The sequence below is a fragment of the Melospiza georgiana genome, chromosome 2 (genome assembly GCF_028018845.1).
Source record: "Melospiza georgiana isolate bMelGeo1 chromosome 2, bMelGeo1.pri, whole genome shotgun sequence".
NCBI lineage: Eukaryota > Metazoa > Chordata > Aves > Passeriformes > Passerellidae > Melospiza > Melospiza georgiana.
This window is the reverse complement of record NC_080431.1, coordinates 66,105,208-66,129,014: the sequence shown is the minus strand read 5'-3', so window position 1 is coordinate 66,129,014 and position 23,807 is coordinate 66,105,208. Positions and strand designations below refer to the sequence as shown.

The 23,807-nt window shown below is 41.7% G+C and overlaps 1 protein-coding gene across 2 annotated transcripts; it reads right to left on the bottom strand.

Moving 5' to 3' along the window:
* Positions 1-14,391: 14,391 nt before the first annotated feature.
* MSANTD4 (Myb/SANT DNA binding domain containing 4 with coiled-coils) lies at positions 14,392-22,581 on the bottom strand. 2 transcript variants are annotated; one of them, XM_058018633.1, is made up of 3 exons: positions 22,526-22,581; positions 18,057-18,684; positions 14,392-16,345 (listed from the first exon to the last, which is right to left on the bottom strand). In XM_058018633.1, exons 2-3 carry the CDS (start codon positions 18,516-18,518, stop codon positions 15,770-15,772), a joined length of 1,038 nt encoding a protein of 345 aa, XP_057874616.1. In that variant the 5' UTR covers positions 18,519-18,684; positions 22,526-22,581; the 3' UTR covers positions 14,392-15,769. The 2 variants fall into 2 exon arrangements, with proteins under 2 accessions (XP_057874616.1, XP_057874615.1); XM_058018632.1 differs by lacking the exon at positions 22,526-22,581 and having other exon boundaries at positions 18,057-22,414.
* Positions 22,582-23,807: the final 1,226 nt, after the last annotated feature.

Below are 23,807 nucleotides of genomic sequence, written 5' to 3'. Positions count from 1 at the left end.
CAGTAAAGCTACAAAGCCACTCAGCCTTCATCCTGCATTTCTGATGTGGATTACTTCTACTTAAGTGTACAGTTTTACATTTGTCCATCTTAAATTGCATTCAATTTTTCTAAACTAATTATCCAACACCTTAGTTTCATATAAAACTTTTCAACATTTCATATGAAATAGAAAATAACAAGGGAGAACAAATTGGAAAATTATGTTTTAAAAGTGAGAAACATGATTTTATTATCACAAATTGCCAGTGCTATTAATATTAATAAAATAAGTCTTCATTCTAAAGTTTTCTCATTAAAATGGTGATTTTCTGCAAAACATTGCAGAAAGACTGCATTTAAAGTAATCACTTCAGAGTTATTTTGAAAATGAGGGTCATGAAATTATTTTGAGGCATTAGCAACAGATGATATTAAGTTGTTATAGGGACAGAAGTGATGTGGTGACTTTGTGGAACTGAGTGACATTATGGTGACAGTTTGGGAACAGCTCCTTTGTTTATGAGCTTGGCTTTGAAGAAGAAGGAGAGATGAAGCTTTGCAAACTTAAAGCTTCTCTGTATATAAAATGCCGAGTATCCTAACTACACTCTGACCAAATTTACAGCTGAAAGAAGACAAATATTTCAACAGTACTTCTTCAGGTCCATTTACTTTAATATCCCTTAGGAAAATAAGATTTATACCCATACAGTAAGCTTGTACAGAGGGAAAATACCACATGTTAGTAAATTTGATATATCTAAAGGATTTCCCAGTAGTTAGAAAACAGAAATCATTTCTAGGCAGAAAAATATTTTTTTCTTTCATGGTATGAAGTCATCAATCAGAAAACTTTATCTTCTGTTTTTTAATTAGCTCTCTTTGATAAATGCCAAAAAAACCTCATTTGTTCTGTAAAATGATGTTAAGACAAAGAAATGTCCCTTTCTAGAACATCTTTTCTTATGTTCTTTGTTAGAAGAAAGAAGAGGAAAGAAAAAGATTTGTACATTTTCCAACTGTGGTATTGAAATTTTTATAGGGAATCAGCACAAGCCACTTAGCAACATTTCAGTCAATGGGAAGACCAGCGTCAGCCTACAAAAAAAAGAAAAAAGAAAATAAAAAAATGCCAAACTCCACAGTTGCAGCTACCATTAATGTCAAACAGAGAATGTGCAATTGAAACAAAAACAAAGGAAGAATTTTAACAGTATTCTCAAAACTGGACAGTACTTGGAGAAAGTCCTTGGAATGAGTCACAGAAAAGCTAAATCTTTTGTACTGAGCTGGTCCTAGTAGTCAAGCAGAAATCCAAACATCTTGTTAGAACAAATCCAGTGGGAGATTGATCCAAGGAAAGCGAGAGCATCTCCGGAAATGCCAAGTTAAGAGTTGTGTACAAAGGCTTGAAGGGGACACACAGGCAGAGAAAGGACATGGCACAGTGGAGAGAAGTAACAACAGCAGAAATCAAAGACAATTGTAAACAAAATTTTTACAGAAAGGTAAAAATGGTCAAACATGGAGACAGGCTGCTCAGAGGGACTGTGGAGGCTCCACTCTCAGGGGTAATTAAAAGCTGCTGAGTGTTGGTCTGAGCAACCTGATCCAACACTATGTCCCAGCTCTCAGTGGGGGCTGGTACAGAAACTTGCAATGGCCTTGAGCTTCTTGCAAGTTAAATGATATTCTCTAAACATTTTTCAGTGGAGGACTGTTTCCTTCCTGTCACTGGCTCTTCAACATGGAGCAGCATCGTTCCTTGAATGGACAATCTAGAGAGAGATAGAAACAGTTGTGTTGTGGCCAAGCAGATCCCACGTACTAACTAAAGAGAAAAAGGCAGCAGAACTGGCTAACATGAGACTGTGGAGTCATTCTTAAAAGTATATTGCATAAGTGGGATTTTCTGACTTTAAAACCCTTTGCAACCAATGTGGCAGCAATGAGTCGCAAAGATGAGGGAAGCAACAAGTTTCCTGGGACAGAAGGAACAGGTTGCTGAGCAGGAGGTTTATGCTTAGCATGTGATGCAGCACTGTGTGCTGGGAGATGATGTGGAGGGTGCAATTTAAGGTGCTGATCATACACAAAATTTAGGAGCCAACAGCACACCCACAAATCTTGATTTGTCCATCCCAATGGGGAATTGGCATTCTTCACCAAGGATTATTCATATCTAGTAAATGATTATTTTTAAAAGGATGAGACCATATATTAAACAGTTGCTCCTTATAATGCCCAGCTTCCCCACAGCTCCTTTGCTCTCTCAGCTCCTTTCATGAGCATATATTTCCGAAATCTCTCTCACTAAGAGAACTCCAACTTTGCAAGATCCATGTGTAGTTGCCTGGACATCTACTGTCCATAGGCACACAGTTCCCTATATACAGCAAAGAGAAATAGTTTCATCTCTAAAAGACATTTAAGGAAAAGCACAGAGACAAAAGAACAGGGAGAGCAGCTATTGCAAAGTCCCAGCAGAGAAAAGGAGACATGTGATAGATGCAGTGCTAAGGTGGTTATCATTGCTGAAGGGAGCAAACAGTTGTAGCAGAGTAAATGGAAATCATTGCAAATTAATCATAGAATCATTTAGGCTGGAAAAGACCTTCAAGATCGGTGAGTCCAACTGCAAACCTGACACTTCCACTTAACACAAGTCCACCACTAAAATATAAAGCTTAAGATGTTGCTGTTTTCTGGTGCTTATTTTGGAAAAAGACATCATAATGGCAGGATTGCAAGGACATAAGGAGCATCTGCCAGCACACAAGATAATTTATACCATATAAAGATAAGAGGGAAGAAACACTAAGGTGTAGGCTGGTCACTTGGTTTCACAAGCTAATTTTTTGTGTGGTACATGCTGACTCCATCTCATGATACCCACCTACCACCTGGGGTGTTTATCTTCTTGAGGCACTTAGACCTTGATCGTTTATTAGCACGGACAATTTGGGCATTCCCAAATTGCTCTTTTCAGAGACTCACAGGGCTACAGTGGAGAGGGAAAAATTACAAGCATCTCACTGGAGGGCACATTTGTCACAGCCCTCCTGTGCTGCTGCTGGGCTTCCAAATGCCACTTAGAACTGTCTTAAACTCTAACTTTTTTCAAGGTTAAATACCGCTACTTTCTGCATCCAGGAATTTGATTGTGTTGTTTTGCTTTTATGTGCTAGAATACCCTACCTTCTGAAATCTCCCATGTAGATATTGCTAGACCTTAATCAAGTTATGTTGTCAAGATAAGCTCTCTCAGATAAATTAAATTGATCTATTATTTAAATAGCTGATTGTACAGCAGTTTTTTTCAACCTGGAGCAGCTCTGGATCCATGCACCCTCGGGCTGTGTCAGCACAATGCTTCAATCAGCCATATTTCATACTCCTAAAAGCTTTGTCAAACAGAGACCACTTTGGCAGGAGGAAGGGAAACCTCTCTGCAGCCGTGAGAGACCCATCCAGACGTGTGCAGGTGAAGGCAGAAAGCTCTGCCCTGCCTGGCTTTACCTGTAGGTCTGCCTGGCCTCTCTTCAGGGACGTGGCAGGCTTGCTGTCCCAGCAATGACACCAATGAAGAGATGCTCCTCCCTGCTGCCACCCCTCCCTCCAAAAGCAGCCAAAGAGGGCAGTGCCCAGACCCCAGCACAGCCACCAGCCTTGGATGGACACTCAGGGAAGAGAAGAATGAAGCCAAGCTCCCATGCAGGACCCCTAGGACAGGGTTACCCCTCCAGAGCTGATCCCGGAGCAACTGGCCAAATCCCAAGGCAGCCACAGACTGTCGGAGGGAGGACAAGGTGGGATGGGAGCCCAACCACACTCAGCACTGAGCTATTATCACATGCTGCAGTGAACATGTGGTGGCTTTTTCCCTGCCTACTCCTTGCGGGCCGACAACCTTGCTCTGGTAATTTCAGTGGGAAATGTGATGAGTAGGTGAATATGTCCCCTGAATTGGTATTTCAGGCAGAAAAGATTAATTTATGTATATTTGATAATTGGTGATGCATTTCTTAGTTTGATTTTTTTTGGATGATTTCCTATGTACCCACACATACACAAAATAAAGGACAAAAAGTTTTTTGGCTGCTGTATTTCATATATATTAGTAGCATGCTTGGTGGGTTGGAGGGTTTTTTTGCAAAATACATAGGCACTGCTAAAATTTACCAAACAGACTCCGTCTGAAACTGAAATTTATTGTATAGTCCTGGGAAAAATATTCCACAGGCACTAACAGTGCTGGCTGCCCCCAGACCACACCAGTAAATCTTGACATCAGCCTTTATTTAAAGGGAAAACCACACCTCAGTTACCCTTCTCTGTGTTTTGCTTCTGGAGATGAATTGCCCGGTGTTATGGTGACAAAGCTGTCTGTCCATCTGTAACCCTCTTGGGTCCCTTGGTGATGCTGTCAAACTTGAGTGCTGAGGTATGGGAAACCACTGTAGGGGGACACCTGAGAATTGATTTGGGCCATTCTTTCTGCTGCTGGCATAAATATGTTCAGCTCTTGCAAGCCTGTTTGTCCCTGAAGATTCTCACCACCTAAGAAACAGCATCTCTCAGGGCTACAGAGGTTGATAGTACTTACACTGGAGGTCAAATTTCAATAAGGAACAAGACAAAAATGTTAAATTTAAAAACTTTGTAGGTGTTTGGGTTTTGTTCTCACAAATACCTTGTTGGAATTTCCTTTAGTACTTGTTTAAAACAAGTTCCTACCTTTGCTCATTCCCTATTATTTTCCTTCCTCCTCCAGTATATAAAAAAAATCTGTATATTGGGTAAAACTTTTCCAGCTAGCCATTGTACCCATGATTTGGGTAATCTAAACAGGACACTTCAGTTTTACTACCCACCTCATTATACTGGTTTCAAAGATAATTTAAAATTTCAATTTGAACTCCAGGTTGAATATGACAAAGGAGCAGAGATAAGTCTAGAAAAAATATCTCTAATAAAAATACAGGATTAATAACATCACTGTGGAATTTACATTGGAAAAACAAAGACACTGTCAGAAAAGCAGCTTGATAGGAAAATATCGGTTCACCTGAAAATATAGTCTCAAAGTTCCCTGTTTGTGTATTTTCTAGTATTTATTTTTAACTTTCAAATTAAAATTAAGTCTAAACAATGCCATTGTGTCACATAAATGTATCTGTCACAACTCTGGACCTACTCACTCTTCTCAGACACTCATCCCAGGACACTTCCATAGCCCAGGCCTTTGACAAGAAATATTCCATCAGGAAAATCTTCTTTGCAAATAACCTGAGCAGTTCCATTCTGTCCTTCCAGTTTTATGATTTCCTTTTCCTTGGATGCACCATTAAATTTCTGAAGGTCTCGCCACAGAAGTTCATCATTGTTTTTGGAGGAATGATTTCAGACCAAAATCCATTTATCTCAGTATCATAGAATCAGTTTGCATACCCAGTATAGTCACTTCTTAGCAATGGGACTTGCTTCTTCCTTTCTCTTTTCATTCTCAAAGAGGCACTTTTGTTTTTTCCTTAGTAGACTTTGGATCCGAGCCAATGATGTTCTTCTGGTCATTTGATAGGGAAAGTGCTTTAAATTTCCTTAGGAATTACTAGTGTTAATTTGATCTCTTCCTGATAGTATCTCTGAATTCTCTGACTGTGGTGGCTCTCCATCCTTTTGCTCCTTTGCATCCTTTCACTTATAGAAACACAGCAATGGTGGGGAGGCTGTGAAGCAGATGGAAAACCCGCCACAGGATCCAGAATGCTTGTGCCATGCTGGACAAGACTAATAAAGGAAAACAACGACTTCCTCCCTTCCTTTTGTGAATGACTGTTATTCTAAATTGCTTAAAGAATCACCAGCAAAAGTATCAGTAAAAACAAGTTAATTATAAATAAAAGTGACAGCATGACAAAGTTCATTGGCAAGGTTCACTCTGCTGCTTACTAGATGGTTAAGCAGAGTGAGAAAAAACAGCAAGAAGAAATCTGGAGTCAATCAATCCAAACCAAAATTAACCAAAATAACCCCAAAATCATCTTTGTGGAGATGGGGGGAAGGCAGGGAGGTACAGGAAGAGAGTAAAGGATTCATATGGGATTTACAATAATACAGCAGTAACATCCTTACAGGCCTAACTTGCTTACAAATCTAAAGTACTTAAGAATCCAGGAGAGCAGCAGGAAAAATCCAATTTTTCTCACTTTGGCTAAAGCACATACACACTTGTATGCACACAGACACTGAGAGAGTTCAAAGGGTCTCATTTTGGACTGCTGTGTATAGGGCCTCCAGAGAGCAGGCTCTAGCGATAAGGATCATCCTGGCCACACTTCAGGTCGGCACCCTTTCTTTGAAAGTTTGAGAACAAAAATGTCATTCCACTTGGGTCGGTACTCAGGCAAAAAAATGTTCCTAAGGCTGTCCATTACAAAAGAAACAAGGGCGGGAGGTTGTTAGGCATCAGAAGTTCCTGAGAACAGATGGTGATTCTGATAAGGTCAAGAGGAGCTCTTTCCAAGTTCTGTTTGTCACAGGCTGAGGCCTCACGAGCATCTCCCAGACCATCGTGTGGCCTGGGAGGAAAGGACGGATGCACCACCACACCTCTCACCCATGAAAAACACGCAACAAAAATGTCACAGGTGTCAGATCTGTAGTGTGCACCTGGGTAGGAGTACACCAACACCTGGGATGAGTGCGTTCAACTGCATCATCCATGGGCTTTGGGGCAGCTCTTACCTTGTGCTCCATGGGGTCCCTCTCCATCAGAACCTATATTCCCCTAAGCCTCCTTTGGTTTGTGTGCACACATAGACCTACACATTCCTGCCCATGTCTCCGTCAACTGAAGAGCAGTAGAGATGCTGCTGAGCCTACCAAGCTTCCCTTGGTGCAGGCAATGGTGGGGATGCCAGCACAGTGCTCATCAGGAGAAGGACCACAGCCCTGATACCATCTGGGCCATGCAGAAGGTTCTGCTGACACCAAGGGAAGCTGGCAGATAAGTCTGGAGGTTGTTCCCTCCCTTTGACAGAGCAGGTTCAGGAGAAGCTTTTCAAAGCCTGCTCCACTTACACTGGTTTTGTTTTTCCCTTAACCTTTTTCTGAACTCTTGTATAAAAAGCTGTGAACTGAAGTTCACAGAGCTTGATTTCTCTCTCAAAAGACTTTTCTTCTACAGGAAATAACTCTTTTCTACAAAAAGAATAAACATATGAACTAAGACTCAAAAATGCTCATGTATCAAAAGGGAGAGAATGAAGAGGGCACAAGGGATTTATTTTCTGAATGGATTTGCTCATCCTGAATAAAAGCTGGCATCTTTTAATAGACTGAATTTTCTTTTCTGGCAAACAGTCCAGCTAAACTGACAAGCTTCTGAGTACAGCCTCCTAAATAAACAGCCCTTTCTCCATCTTGCAGAAACATTGCAACTATTATAAACACTGCAGATGAAAAAACAATCTAAGGGAAGGGAAGCTGGCAGGCTCCAGGAAGAAGGAGGAACTGGCACATGCACTTCAATTCACAGGAAGGGTCCTTTTGTTATAAAAATGAAGTAGTTCACATGTTTGTGTTCACTCCTGCCTCTGAAAGAACTGCTACCAGAAAATATTTTGTTTTCAAGACAAAAAAGAAATATATTATCTACATCTTTTATATGAGGTCAACTATAAACCAGTACTTTATGTGAAAATGCCTATTTGGCATGACAGAAATGCTTTTTCTTGTGTGTGAGACAGTTCAGAGGCTCGCAATAACCCTTAGACCTGCACACATCTAAAAGCAGCTGTACTCTTGCCCAAGCCTTCTGCAGATCTTGAAAAGTCGCACCCACACAGCCACACAACAAAAACTTTTTTTTTTAATGTTTTCATTAGACTGGTCCCTTTTTGTCTCCTGCCCTCAGCTCTGAGATTTTATTGTGTATTAAAACCAATATGAAAGAATAGTAACACTTACCTATGTTTCCTTTCCTTTCTGTATTTTTTGCAATTCCTTAAGCTTTGGGCCAGTTGGAAGAGGACAACCACAGTTCAATAGGATGCTGAACCTCTCCTCCTGCCCCAGCTGCTCAGAATTGGCACAGGCTGACCCCTGGGATCCCCAGGCTTAGGGACAATCACACCCCCCAGGGGTCTGTGCTGATACTGCCCACCATCTTAGTTTCACCTCCTGAGTTCTCAGGTCCTCTCCAGAAATCTTGAGGCTTATTTCCCAAGGAGGGATCACCAAGCAGATCTCAGTTCTGCAAGAGCTCAAAGCACTAGTGTTGCTCTTGCTGAGCACATCTGAACCCAGGCATGGTAAAAGTAGTAATTCATCTCTTTACCTTTGCATATTCAATTTCTCCACTTTTTCTGCTGTGTTTTTACTTTCTTAATTGCTATCTTGATGCAATAGTGATGCATAAGATGCATACCAAAAGTGGAGCAACTAAACAAATGATCTGTCTTCACAGGACTTCTCCAAAATTCTCGTGGGTGGAGCAGTTTGCTGTTCTCAGAAACCACCTGAAGTCCTCCAACTAAAAAACTTTTGGATTAGTAGGATGCATATAAAATAGTGGCAATGTTTCCATTTCAAAGTCAGTTGAATACCTGAATCAATAGAAAAGCATATTGATCCTACAGAGCCAAAAAGGGAGGTGAGGTGCTATCCATTCTGTAGCTGCCATCACTCTTGGCCCTCACCCGTGTCCCTGGAGTTCACTTACTGACTCTACCCCTGTAATCCAATTCCAGATGTGGTCCTTTTGTGTTGTTCTTTTGTTACAGCTGGCCTTGCCATGTTGGCTTTGCTCATCTGCCATGTAGGGGATGCTGGAAGGAGCTGCTCTAATGGAAAATCCAAAGCAATGCTGTATTCTTTCTTCTTGAGAAAGGGGAGGGGAGGCAGTGGAAGGCAGGCTCTGCCCACCCACAATGCATCTGTCTGATGTTTCCCAATTCCTTGTCTCTCCACTTGTTAAGTATCACAGTTAACTCCTTTCAGTGTCTTAGTAACCACTGTCAGAGCAGAGTGTGTCCCACCTGCTTCACCAGTGTAGTCCTCCTGCTGCCCCTTCTCCTTTGAACTACTTCTAACTGAATTCTGAACCTCAGACCTTTCCCAAAGTTTTGGATACAAAATGACCTTGACATAATTTGAGACACAGCCACATTGCCTTGCTTTGGTGAGATGACAAAATCCCCATTAGGGTGCCAGACCTTGGCTTTCTGAGGGGTTTTTAAGTTTGTTATTTCTCACTAGTGGGATCTCGCTGGTATTCCTTGGGAGAAGGATTATATACAAAAAGTATGGCAGATAGGATGTAAGATGGAAAAATCTGAGATGCAGCCCCAAGCAAAAGTCAAAGAACAATGAAGACCAGAGAATTTTATAACATGAATAGGAAAAATTTGTATTTATGTTCAAAACTAGGAATAGGTTGTGATCTCCTATCTATAAAGATATTCAAGAACAAGTTTTGCTTCATTTAACTAAAGCAATTGTCTGGACAGAAATTCTGTCTGTGTCTCCTAGCAGGTCCTTTTCAGAAAGTGTATACATGTCCCACTAGGATCAGGCTCTCCTCTGCTGTAACCTCAGGGCACTAGGATGTCATTTGTCCCTAAAGGCCACAGCTCTCTCCACCTTTACTCCATTGGCGTGGCTGTCCTACTGTGCCTGCAACAACCCATACTACACTCTTGCACCCCATACTTGCAACTCCTTCCTTGTCAGGAAAAGACACTCCCTACAACCTATGACTTTGAACATTGCCGGCACTTCAGAAAATTGTTTTACTCACAAACACCTCTATGACAGAGGAAAAAAAACCTTTGGAAATCTATTTTTCACAGGCCTAGCACTGAGCAATAATAGTAGTAAAATGATGAGCTCATTTCACATAACCCTTAGAATAGTTATAAGAAGCAGGTAATGATTTTCTCCAGTACATTAAACAGGTGACTAGAAGATTGGCAATCCATTAACAGAATAACACACAATAGCTTTCTGTGGAAGAACATTTAATTTTTATCTTTCCTGGTTTGCAAACCAAAACTTTATAAAATGCTTTTCAAACTTCAATTTTCTCTTTTAAGTTTTCATTTCTGTAATCTCTACAGTAAGATAAATATTGGTCTGCAAAGAAGTATTCAAGTAGCTAAATTGACAGAGGAGCAAAATTAAAAATTTGCTTCTTCCTTTAACTCTTATACGCTCTGTGATGGGGCTATCCATCACAAGTGAGCTATCTCAGGATTGATCACAAGTCTGGCACAATGTAATTACTGAACCAAAAGCATTGTATTATATAGCATGAAATGAAATAGCAACTTTGCCTTCCACATTATGAACCCGTTGACTAATGATGGAGTGTTGCAATTAGAAAGTATGGAAGTAACAAGACAAGGTATTTCACAGTCTACTAATGTATAGAATAAAACTACTGATAGAGTGAAGCAGGGAAATTAAAACCAATAAAACTGGAACAGAAAATAACAATGGCATTCCATACATAATCTGTAAAAGGAGAGTATGGAAGTGTCCTCTAAAGCAGGTCAAGTTTACAAGGATTATGCGCAGCATCTGAAAAGGGCTACTTCTGGTCTTCTGTCAGGTGACATATTTTTTTTCCTAGTACGTTTTGTGATGGCTGAGAACTTTTGAATTCATTGGCATCATGTGACATAGCATCAGGAGATTTTGCTTTAAGAGACTAGAGAGAAAAACCCAATGAGGTGTGGGCAAGAGCTCCCATTGTCCTGAGCTCCCTCCCCAACTCCCATTTGATGCTGTCTGAATGGCAAAAGGCTGATCACTGTGTCACTGCTAGATCACCTGGGGCACAAACCAAGAACACAAGTGGCATAGCTAGTGCTTTGGAAATCATGGGTTTGTTACAAATTGGCACACAAAAAACAAAAACCAAAACAAAACAAAATAAACAAACAAAAAATACAAAAAAAAAAAAAAAAAAAAAAAAAAAAAAGGAAAATATGAAGTACTACAAGTTGTCCCAAGCCCATACTAAAGGTCTTCTTCGCTCCTTGTATTTGCATCTTCAAAAAAGCTGATTATCTGGAAACAAAAAACCAGGTGGGAATTCATTAAAAAATGCAATCATTTTTCTTTTCTTCTCTTTTTTCCTTTTTTTTTAAACTTGGATTAAAATCTTTCCATAGTCCTAATGCCAACTACAAACATTCTGAGCCCTTGATGCAAAACAAACCCATTATCCTACAGAATAATCCAGCCTTCTTAAATTTCATCTTAATGTTAGCTGCAACCTTCAACAGTGTCTGAGTGATGCAGGTATTCAGACTTATAGTGATACACAGAAAAAAAAAAAAAGAAAAAGAGAAAGAAAAGAGAAAAAAATTAAAAGCAAAAGGAAAAAGATAAAAGAAAAGAGAAAAAAGGTGAATACTATTGCATGTGGTGACATTTTCTGACACAGTCTGGCTTAAATTCACTAATAATTTCAGCAACAACAGAGAAAAATTAGTCTTTCCTCCTCTCTCTTCTCCCACCTATCACTTCTGTCAAGGCTCCTGACTGACAGAGAGTAGGATTTTTGAGGGTATTTTTGTGTTTGTAAAATATCAGCCCTAGGTCTGACTCCATCTCCTTGGAGCACTCCGTGCCTTTCTGCAGGGAGCTTTTGGGGGCGAATGAGCCAGAGAGGATACTCATCACTGATGCTCTTTTGTGGTAACTGCATGAACAGTTCTGTGAAAAGGTGAAGAAATATAAATTATGGGCTTCTGTTCCCACTTGCAAGGGGGCTTTTAGAAACTCCTCCTCGCTGGCTGATAATTCCCTGGGTAGTAAAAATACCTTGAGGTGATAAAGATACAAATGCTTATGAAATCCTAACCATCTCCTGTTCATCTTAATAAACTAATATTTTATGCCTTTTGTATGTTGCTTGCAGCACCTCTTTTTGTGCAATGAAAGTTGCTCAAAATGTCCTAGAAATAACATAAGACCACTGACTCAAGGAAAGGCAGATGTCTTTGAATCCTACTGTGCTTTGTCAGCTGTGTCTGTTGGGACACTGCTCATCCTGGGCTGCTCTTGGGGACTGCATTTATAACCCTTACCCCATGATCAGTGTTGGTAGAACAATGAGTTCATGTGTATGTCCTAACCCGGGGGACATTTACAGGGTCGAAACCTTGACCTTAGGCTTCACCATCAGGATCACAGGTGATCACCAAGCAATTAAAGTTTAAGGGATTGTAGACTAGTATTTAAATATATGATATTTTAATTCAAATTATCACAAAATGACTGCATTTTCATTATGAAAAAAGCAAGCTATAAAATAGACATATTAAACTCTGTAATTTTCTCTAAATTTTATATTGAAACTGCATTTTCAATGATTTATCTCAATACTTAATTTCATCATTCAATATTTTCCAAGACATTTTCTATAACCAAAAGACGTATCGTTTCCCTAGGAGGCTGAACAGTTGTTAGGAAAAGTAATTGCTTACACACAGCTCTATTAACATTTGGAAAAGTGTTCAAATTTCTGAAACAATTAAGAATTCAGAGATGGTTCAGATTTATCTACCTATTTTTCCCTAAAACCTTTCATGTTCTTGGGGTACACTTCTGAAGTCATTAAATGTAAAATACAAATCATTATCCTAATGGATAAATGGAGTAATTCACGAAGACAGAGGTGCTGGTATCAAGCAGCAGCTCAACTACCTGTCAAAACAGGAGCCAGAATCCACATCTGCTCTGCCCTGGCAAGACGTGTCTTCCAAGTAAGATTGTAGGATGCTCTCTCTCCTGGTTTGGCCCTTCTGGTCACTACCTCTTGCAGAGCTGGCAATGTTGCTCCTTGTTCCTACGCTGACCCTGTTTGGTAACCAGAATAGTTATCTAGAAAGTTGGCCACCTCAGGGCACACAGTCATAAAATCCATGCTATCCCACTATCTTGGTCAATTTTGTATGCACTAGACACCTGACTAATTCCGTGAATTCTGCCTCTTTCATGCTTTAAAAGGAAAAGATTTTCTCCAAATCACAGAAAGCTATTTTTAATATCAATTTGCATGATGCATACCAGAGAGCTGCCAATTTGTCCCTTTGTTTTGGTATATTGGATTTGTGAGGTAATGTCTTGGTAGAAGGAGGGGCTACAGGGGTGGTTTCTGAGAAAAGCTGCCAGAAGTTGTCCTCGTGTCCAACAGAGCCAATCCCTGGGGGCTCCAAGATAGACTTGCCCCTGGCCATGGCCATGTCCATCAGTGATGGTGCTAGTGACACCGGGATAATGTATTTAACAAGAGGGAAACAGGCAGAAGCAAATGCAGCCAGAGAAGAATGACAATATCCAAGCAAAAAAGCTCCAGACACCAAGGTCAATGCACAAGGAGGGGCAGGTGGTGCCCCTGGTGCTGGAGCTGAGGTTCCTCTGCAGCCCATGATGCGGCAGCTGTGCCCCTGCAGCCCATGGGGGAGCAGAGATCCACCTGCAGCTCGTGGAAGAGCCCACCCTGAAAACATGGAAACATCTGAAGGAACAGGCTCCCTGCAGGACCTGTGGAGAGAGGAGCTCACACTGAAGCAGGTTTACTAGCAGGACTTGAGACTCCACAGGGCACCCACATTGAAGCAGCCTGTCCCTCAAGGGCTGCACCCTGTAGCAACCACACCAGAACACTTCAGTTCAGTAAGAACTGCTGCCTGTGGGAAGGACTCCTGTTGCAAAAATCCATGGAGGACTGTCTCCCACGTGAAGAACTCCACGCTGGAGCAGGGAAAGAGTGTGAGGACTCCTCCCCTTGAGGAGGGAGGGGAAGAGACAGCATGTGCTGAAGTGACTGCAGTCCCCATTCCCCATCCTCCTGCATCCCTTGCAGGGAAAGGCAGAGAAAACCAGGAGTGAAGTTAAGCCTGGGAGGAAGAGAATGTTGTGTGATAGGTGGTTAAAGATTTGGCTTTATTTCTCATTATTCTGAACTGATTGATAGCAAACTAATTTCCCCAAGTCAAGCCAGTTTTGCCCATGACTGTAATTGCTGAGTGATCTCTCCCTCTCTTATCTCCACCCATGAATCTTTTGTTATATTGTCTCTCTCCTCCAGCTGAAGAGTGATGGAGCAATATTGGTGTGCACCTGCCATCCCACTGAGGTCATTTAGAAAGAAAAAACTCAGGGAAACTTTCCCCAGGGCATTTTTGTCTAACTAGTTGGTATCTCCTTCCTTCCTTCATCCTTTCTCAACTAAGTCCCAGGTGATTTAAGTCCAGCTCTGAGGTGCCTCATGTTTCTGACTGACTACGCAGGGAATACAGGCACCAGCAACTCTGGAGTGCTGCAGAGTTCAGCATCCAGGTTTCTCTTCAGATGTAGCCCAGCTTCTCTGTGAAGAAAGCCTCAAGAGCCATTTTGGAGTGTAGTAGTCAAATTTATTTCCACTGTAGAATCACACTTGTTTCAGTAATAAAAAAATAATCTTTGCAGAATAAAAGTAAACCTGTAGTGATACAAATATTATTTACTTGCACACAAATTCACCTAAGTCACTCAACATACGTTTAGACTTAGTGTTCCCACAGTTCTACATTTCCAATGGAGTTAACATGACAGTTACTTGCAGAAAGATAAGAAAGGTGAAGTCTGGCTCAGTTGGTATTTAAACATATATGAAATAACAGAAAGCTTCCTTCCTTGGCTTTTTGATATATGACTACATTGCCTATGAAAAATACTAACAGCCTTCAGCACTGACCATTTCTGTTTGTCTAATTAAAATACATTACATAGAGAGCAACAGAAGCCTCTTCTGGCTGCCTTACAGATGTGACTTTGGCACTGGCCAGGCAGAACCAGCAATGAGTGCAGAAGTGTTCAAGCTCAGAGGTTCTTAGGCTGAGCTCAGTCTCCATTTCTGAGATTCCTATCACTAGCTACTGCCTTCCAAGAACAAACAAGGTCTAGCAATTTCCTACAGAGTGTCATCACAGACTCATTAGACAGCATGTCTGATCCATCAGTAAATCCCTGTGCTATCCTAACACAGGTGCTTTACTCCATACAGCATTACTAATGGCGGGGTGAAACCAACAGGCCAGCTCATAGTATGTATGGCTGATGTGTAACTTTGCCTAATATGAATATGTCAACCAAAAAAAAAAAAAATACCATAAAAACTCAAACCTATCTTCTGCACTCCCATTCAGTTCAAGCCATGGAACAACAGTAAACACAACTGCAACAAATTTAACTTGCACTTTTAACTTCTAGATAACTCTTCAACTGTTCTTCCCAGTAATGGGGGTGGAATAAAAAACGGGGGGAGGGAATAAATTTTAATGAATTGCTCTTGTAATGACTCTGTATTCCTGTGTTCTGCCGAAATTATACTTCTTTACCATATAGGCTATTGTCAGTACCATGTCCTCACAGCAAGCTGATTTATTCTGATCCTTCCTTCCTGTTAGTACGATGACAAAAGTACAAGGTTCAGCCTGGACTCTTCTCAAGGCCTCTGTGAGAGGAGGACACTGAACTAATACAGCACAATACTGAAGACAAGAGAACATAACACTTAAGTTCTGATACACTGAAAAGCAATTTCACACGTAAGATCATTTATGTAGGCACACTGACATATTGAGCACCATTTTTTTTTCAATTTAACATCAACATTCAACTCTGAACAGAAGAATGTTAAGCCTCTAGGACACTTTCAGTATCAAGGAAAGAACTACTTCTAATTTAGAAACATCGAAACACTAACGTTGACACCTTAGCTGAGATGTTCACTGCAAGTGACCCTCTCTCTGAATTCGAAGGCGCTCCTTCTCCACTTGCAAGCGCTCCTTCTCAATCTGCAGCTTCTCTGACTCAAACTTTAGGAACTGCAGCCTCTCTTTCTCTAGCTGCAAACGTTCTTTCTCAAGTTTTAACTTTTCAGTTTCTAGATCCAGAGGCTGCATGATGGGTTTTTCAGTTTGGGTGAGGTCACTTTCCAGGGCAGGTTTTTCAGCATGCAGAGTCTCTAGCCTGAGTTTCTCCCACTCTATCTGAAGTCGCTCCTTCTCAATCTGCAGGCGCTCACGCTCCAAGTCAACGTGGCGCAGCCGCTCCTTCTCAATCTGCAGGCGCTCCTTCTCCACTTGCAACCTTTCGGCTTCGATGTCCAGTCGCTGCTTCTCCAGCTCCACCTTTTGCTTCTCCAGATTTATAAGCAAGTGAGAATCTTCATAGGCTAGCCTAGCTTGAGCAGAGCTCAGATTTCCAAACTCTTCAATGTGGGGGAAGTCTGGTAGGTCATTTTCCTTTTTTGAATCTGGTAGAACTGATGACAGTATTTCTTCTTCTTCCTCAATAGGAAACTGCAGAGAGGAATGCGACAGACAAGAATTACATTCCAGTCTTTATGCCAGAACAAATTTGTTAGATACAACTTGACTGAAAAGAACAGAGTGCATGTTTTTCATCATCTTTAAAGCGATTCAGAAATGTTTAACTTATATGTTGTAAAATAACGATGTTACGTCAGAAGATTTTTTATCATTACAGGAAGAGAAACAGGCTTTATCTGCAACTTAATATCTGGTAATGAAAAATGGAAAATCTTGTCAGTGAACATACAAAAACATCCAGAAAATATAGCAGAGTAGTTATTACAGATAATTCAGAACAACTGATAAAAAAATGGATCTAGAAGACCATATGTTGTTCTTACCTTTCATAGAGCTGAGTGACATTTATGTAAGCCACCAGGCATTTGTTGTGACTAATTATTTATCAGAGCAGATGGATCCATAGGGTATGTGTTATGTAAGCTAGCCTAACCTTCAATAACTTGGGCTATTCCACTCCTAAAAAACATTTAACACTGACATTTTTCACATGCTCCTAACTCTCCCAACTCTATTAAGTGGGTCAATAAGCAGGACTTGTTTAACCATTTTGTACTATCACATTTGCTGTAAAGCTATTTGTGGCACATGATGAGGTGGTGAAGACCACTGCTTTTAGCAGACTGCAATATTTTGTGTAATATCACAGCCCTTACAAATTCATAGTACAAAAGAGATAAACTGTCTCCCAATATGCATGCTGCAAGAGAAAGGCAAACTGAGGAAGGCAAGCACTCAGAAAAATTTTAGGACTAGGAGAGCCACCGCCAATCTTGTAGCATTAGAGAAGACACACACTGTTCCTTCAGCACTGTCTGACAGCAGTTCTCACTACCATCTAACAGCTTACACTGGTTTTCTCCCAGCATACATATCAAAGGAGTTAAGACAGGAGTTGCCTCCCCACTCCTCCCACTAAAAAAAAACCAACCCAACAAAAAATGTCCCCCCAAAAAAACCCAAAGCAATAAAATATCCCGCACAAAATTGTTTGAGTACCCTTTTGGAAAAGGGAACTATGTGTTTAAAGAGGAACAGCAAAACTATCCCAGCATTTGACTGTACTCCAGCTGGTTGCCTATCCCAAGACAGTCACAGTACTACTAGGAGTATCAGCTTGTCTATAGAATCCACAACTGCTTGCCAAATTCATGCTAAAATTTTGATAGAGAGGAAAGGCTGACTGACTAATTCAAGTAATGTTTTTATCTCCTGTAGGTTCATTTCAAGAAATGCAAGCAGTATCCTATTTTTTCTGTATTCTATTTCTTTCTGTACCTGCAGGTAACATTTACTTCCATTTGTTAAAGATGAGCACTTCTCCGTTTATCCATCGAGGCATTCTGAATACCAAAATGACCAGTTTCCTTCAACAGAGTATTTTCCTTGCATTGACTCAACTAATTCTTATCTGTGGCACATGCAAATGGAAAATACACGTGCAAAGACATACTCAAAGTTTAGGGGTATCAAATCAGTAATCAACATGCAAGACCTTACAGACAATTCCAAGTTGCTAGATTTGAATACCATGTCTCTGAATTATATTTATTTCTACAGTTTAATTCACACATTCAGAAAAAAACAGAAACAGATGCTATGAAGAAACAGAGTAAAACGCCTTATGCTGAAATGAAGCAAAGGCCATATTGCACATAGCTCAAGTATATCAGTCACTCACTTCAAAATTCTGCGGGTCTTCCTCTTCCTCTTCTACTTTGATTTCTGTTAACGATCCCCCGGCTTCTCTGAAGTCAGTGATATTTTGCCACTCAAAACTAGACTCAATTGCAAATCCCATTTTCTCATCCATGTCTTCATTGAGAGAGTCATCTAAATTGGATGAAGGAAGGTGAAACCCAGCACCTACTACTTTGATGTTTGCATTCAGACGTTTTCTCTTCATGAGTGCTCTCCAGTCAAGGTATCGCCTTTTCACTTCTGTCCCTGTTCTCTGCTCTCCTTCACCTACAGCATTGACACACTCTGCTATTTCCTCCCAAGCTTTCCGTTTCATCTCATTAATTGTTGTATTAAGTTGCTTCGAAAAGAGAACTTCTCTCCTTTTTCTGATTTCCTTAAGGAGAGTTTGAGTTTCCTGAACACTAAAATTGCTTTTTCTTTTTCTTTTTAACTGTTTCATTTTTTCCAGGCTTAACCTAGTAATTTCACCAAGCAGACCACAGAGATGATCTGACACTAATCAGCTACTAATACAAATAAATTTAAAAGCAAATGAAAGCAGAGCTCAGTTCTCATGAAGTAAATTTTCTCTTCACTTTGTTGTATTTTTCTATTTGTCAGGCTTCCTAAGAGAAAAAGAGCAAACAAGATAAATCTCCAAGGTATACACCAAATATTTTCATTTAACAACTTGACTCCTAAGTCATCATTTAAGGAATGCATATTTTGAACTAACTGTTTATTTGATAAAGGAAAACCATTTTGCTAAACTTTCAATACAAAGTAGTCATAGACTCTACTTCCTCTAATCTCCTATAAATCATAAAACCATGGATATATTAATATATCCATGTCACAAAGTGTTAAGGCTGATTTGGTATTTCCATTACAAAACTACAGATATTTTCCTTCAGCTCTTAAGAGTTTTGTCAGTTGGGATTTCCTTAAGACTGAAATTTGACACACGCATTTCAGTCTGAACGCTCAACTACTTACAAAAGAAGCTGAAATTGTTATATCATTACTTCAAAAATACGAAATGTTTAGGGTACTGAAATTTTTGAGACACATTTTAAATAAGAAAACATTTTCATTAAAAAAAAAGTAAATTAATATGAAAAGTTGACATTTTCGAGATTCTTCTAACTTAACATAAACATAAATAAAAGAACTGGAGCAATCCTGTTGAATGTCACAAAATAACTACTAGTTAAAACAAATGTCATTCATTAGAGACATTTTTACAGGAAATAGATTTAAGTCACTATATGCCCACGGTAAAACCCTCCTGCATCCTTCTCATGCTGCTGAACATCTCCTGTCAGAAACCAGGGCAGCTTTACAGTTCAGCCAGTGCTCTACCCTCAGCACCAGCTGGGCCTGTGCCTGATGGTGAGGAGAACACAAACCCCCCTAATTCACCTGACAGACTGTGTGCAACTCTGCACAGAAGCGGAGACTGAGGGGACTGTTAACACAGTAATGAATATTATTACTGCATAATAACAGATTATATTAAAAAAAAAACCAAACCAACCCACCATATAGTGGAAGAAAAGACTAGGAATCAAAAAAGGCTCTTGCTCACAGACTGCTTGGCAATAGGTTCAATTTAGGATTATTTTGAACAGACTTTTGTACCATGTTACCTACCACTGCAGGTAGGTTTAAAAGGCTTTAAGTCAAGGGGGCCATGGACTCACTATACACTTCTAGCTGCTGCTTGTTCACTGTTCATGCAGTAGAGACATTGGTCCACCTGAAGGGAAATGGCTTCCAGATTATAGATTCACTTGTTACTAACTAAAGGACTTAATTCTTAAATAACTCCCTCCCACCTATACAGGATTCTTAAATTACTAAGTATTTTTCCTCCTATTGTTCTCTATAAACTTGATTAAAGCACACACATCAGCACACTGCACTACAACTCCCCACCTGGGGAATAAGGTCTCATAGTTTAGACATTGTTCTTCATCTCTGATATACTACTGACTGTAAGTAAGTGGCTCACTTGCAGTTTTCCACATCCATGTTTTCTTTCATAGCCAACAAACACAGAAAAGCAAACAAAAAATAAACTGGGTTTCCAAATTTTCATCATCTTCCAAATACAACTGTATATCAACATGGAAAATGCTGACAGGTTAGCTTTCTCCTTAGCTCTAGAGAGGGCTGAGAGTTAAAAAATGCAAATGTTTTAAATGACCCTGTGGGCCAGCCCCCTGCATCACTTGACTGATCTCCCCAGCCATGCTTTGTTAAATGTCTATTCTGTTTTGGATTTTATGCCATAAGCCAAGGACATGACCTTTAAGAACTACAATACTAACTTGGAAACTACTGGCATCCAATTCCTTTAGTAGGTGAAGTTTTCTTTTAGACTTTTATTTAAAACTTTTACTAGAACACATCCGATAGAAACCCCTGACTTTCCCAGTGAAACATCAGCAAAATATGTATTTTTTAAAACTCATGACTACCAACTTCCAATTGGTAAGGACATCCTGCCTCTTTAACTCTTTCTTTTTTGAAAGCATATTGCTTTGTTAAGGACAATTCCTTTCTAATTAATATAAGCTGAGTTAGTGAATTTTCTTATAAGTATATTTACTCCCAAAGATGGTTCTGTGTATCTATCTGATATATTAACTAAAAAACCTTATTATCTAACAAAAGCTGAGGTTTGGGATATTCAGTTCTTAGCCACTGCCAGATGGTCTCCAGGATATTACTCTTTAATAAGGAAAAATGAGCTGTTACATACTCAAAGTACCTAAGAGATGGGAATGTAAATAAGCTAGGATTTGTACACCTTCTAGATAGCTACAGGAAAAAAACCCACCAATATTCCAAACCTCAGCAGCTGGGATAGCATTACTGCTCATCCTAGGAGCTGGGACAACGCTGTGTTTTGGACTAGCGTGCCAATAATGTTGGCAGCACACCAATGTGTTGGTTGTGCTTAGGCAGTGCTTACTTTAAACCAAGGGCTTTTCGGTTTCCCATGCTCTGCCAGTGAGGAGGCGCACAAGAAGCTGGGGAGAACTGCAATGCAAAATGCACACTTTGACAGTTTGGGTAGAAAGGTAAAGTGCTGGCTAAAAACACCCAATTCTGATGACAACATAAAGACTTTAATGTCTTCCAGAAAAGATGGCAAGATGGAGCTTTGACTTTGGGCCTGTCAGGCCAAAAGCAACCTGTGATCAAGAAGGCTCTCATCACTGCACAAAAGAAATACAAACTGTTGGGGTTGAAAAGAAACAAGTACTGTAAAACTAAGCTGGAAACTCCACAAACAGACAGAATATGCATACACTGAGAACCTTTGGCATAGTTAAAGACAGAAGCATCCTCATTCTGCCTCTATATTTTCTGTCTTTTTGTTCACATTTTTATTGTCTGACCACATGTTGGACCAACAAAAAAAAAAATTATCAAAGGCACCAAACAAACAATGAGGCAAACAAAAAAATCCATGCATTCACCAGAGTGGAAGACTGTTGCTAGCATCAAACTTGAATGTTATGAAGATCATTACTTTTTACAAAAGATGAAGTCTTGATTAAAAAAACCCAAAACTTTTAGGGCTTATGCTTGAATAAAAAAAATTATCAAATTACAAGGACGTACTATCGCTAAGTTTTCTTAAACAAAATTAGGGTCTTGAATATCTTCTGCCTAAGGCTTTCTAGAAAACTTTTTTGTAATTCCTAAGAGATGGCTACACTGGCTTGGAGCAACTTATGCTTTTTTACAAAGGTTTTTACTACAGGAGGATCTGGACGCTGCACAACACATCACCCAACACAGCCCTGGAAGAAGCCTGCGGTTTATTCAAACGAAAAAGCAGGCACAGAAGGGAAGCAACAGCACCTAAAAGGACAATTCAACGAAGCGGGGAGAAAGCGCAGAAGATGGGAAGCAGCTGAGGACTGAGGCAACTGAAGGCACAGACTATCAGGCCGCAGCTCGCGTTCCCCGGGACGAGCCACGGCCCTGCAGGGGAACGGGAGCCCCGGACCCTGCGCTGAGGCGCCCCGGGAGGCTCAGGGCGGGCTCGGCCGCGGCGCCGGGCTCAGCGCGCTCCCACCCGGAGCGCTGCAGGCAAAGCAAGGCGGCAACAAAGGGAGGCGGGGGCACAGCGGGCTGCCAGCACAGCCCGAGGCCCCGGGAGCAGATGGGCCCCTGGGCCCTGCCGCAAACCAGGGCCTCTCCGGCCGCCGGGGCCCTGCGACTCTCCCGGGAGAAGGAGAAATAGGAACGGGACCTCCCCGTGGGGAGATAAGACGGCGGGCAATCGCCTCATCCCCCCCAGGGACCGAGGGCGACGGAGCCCCACTACTGTACCCCCCCAGGGCGGCGGGGGCTGCCCACACACCGCGGGGGGAGCGGCCGCCCCATCCCCGGGCCGGTGCCGCCGCCCGCCCCGCCCGGTCCCCGGGGGCCGCGCGCGCGACTCACCTGCGCCCGGCGCTTCCCTCCGGGCCGCCGGCCCTTTAACGGCCACCGCCCTCCCATTGGGCGAGCTGCCTGCCTGTCACTCGTCTCCGCACGCCTATTGGTCCTCCGTGTCCGCCGCTTCCCCCGCCCCGCCCTGCCGCGCCAGGCGGGCCGGAATCCCCAACGCGCCTCCGCTGGCGGGGCCGCGCCGCGCGCAGCCGCCGGGCAGCCATTGGCTGCAGCCGCCGCTTGTCTTCCCCAGACGTGCCGATGATTGGCTGCGGGCTGTGGCGGCCCGCCCTCCTCAGCCAGGGACCCTCCGCGGGGTGGGTGTGGTGCTGCCGCTTGCCGGAGGGCGCGGCCCGGGGTGGAGCCCGGTGCCTCTGGGCGGCGGCCTGCGTGGAAAGGAGGAGGAAAGGAAGAGGAAAGGAAGGAGGAGGAAAGGAGGGAGGCAGCCAGAGAGGCAGCCAGAGAGGCAGCCCGAACGTGCGGGATAACTGTGCATAAGCCACCGGTCTGGCCGCGAGGTTTATGATGCTGCTGCCCAGAGCGAGCGCGCGGCAACCGGCTGTTCGTCCTGAACTGCGCGGTTTGTGATTAAAATGGAGAAATGACGTCTATCACATCCTGTAATGAAAGAAATAAAAGTATTTTTCGGGAAGCGCTGCACCACGCCATTGATGTGGCTGGTATATACACATAAATCGCTTTCCTGGAGCTGTCGGCCTCGGGGCTCCTCGCCCCCTCCACCACACAAGATGTGTCTGGTCCTTGTCTTCTGTGTTAGGTCCTGGCGCCTTAATGATGTAACTCTACTTTTTCCAAGTTTGGTACCTCTAGCCTGCCGAACCTGATGTGTGCATTTAGTACTTCACATATTCATTAACAGTGACTTGCTCAGTCTTTCCAAGTTTTTTCACTTGTATGGGTAGTTATTTGATTAATACAGCTTTAAGAGATCGTAACTGTGATGAAATTACAAATCTCCCCTAAAATGGTATTTTCCAGGTTCAGCCAACTATTAATTTACCAGTTTGCTAACAGGTAGTGATAGTGTTGCTGCCATAGTTGCCCACTGTGTACTGAAAATCCAGTTAAAAAGGAAAATGGTGAGGGGTAGTGGAGCAAGACCATGCCACATTGCTGACAAATATAACACTGCGGTATTTCTTACTGAAACCCATGCATGAACTTGGCTTCCCTTTACATTATTACCAGTATATGGAGGGGCTTGACAGCTGGCCTGCAAACAAAGCTGAGTTACTAGAAGAAATAATAATTGATGATTTTCGAGTGTATCCAT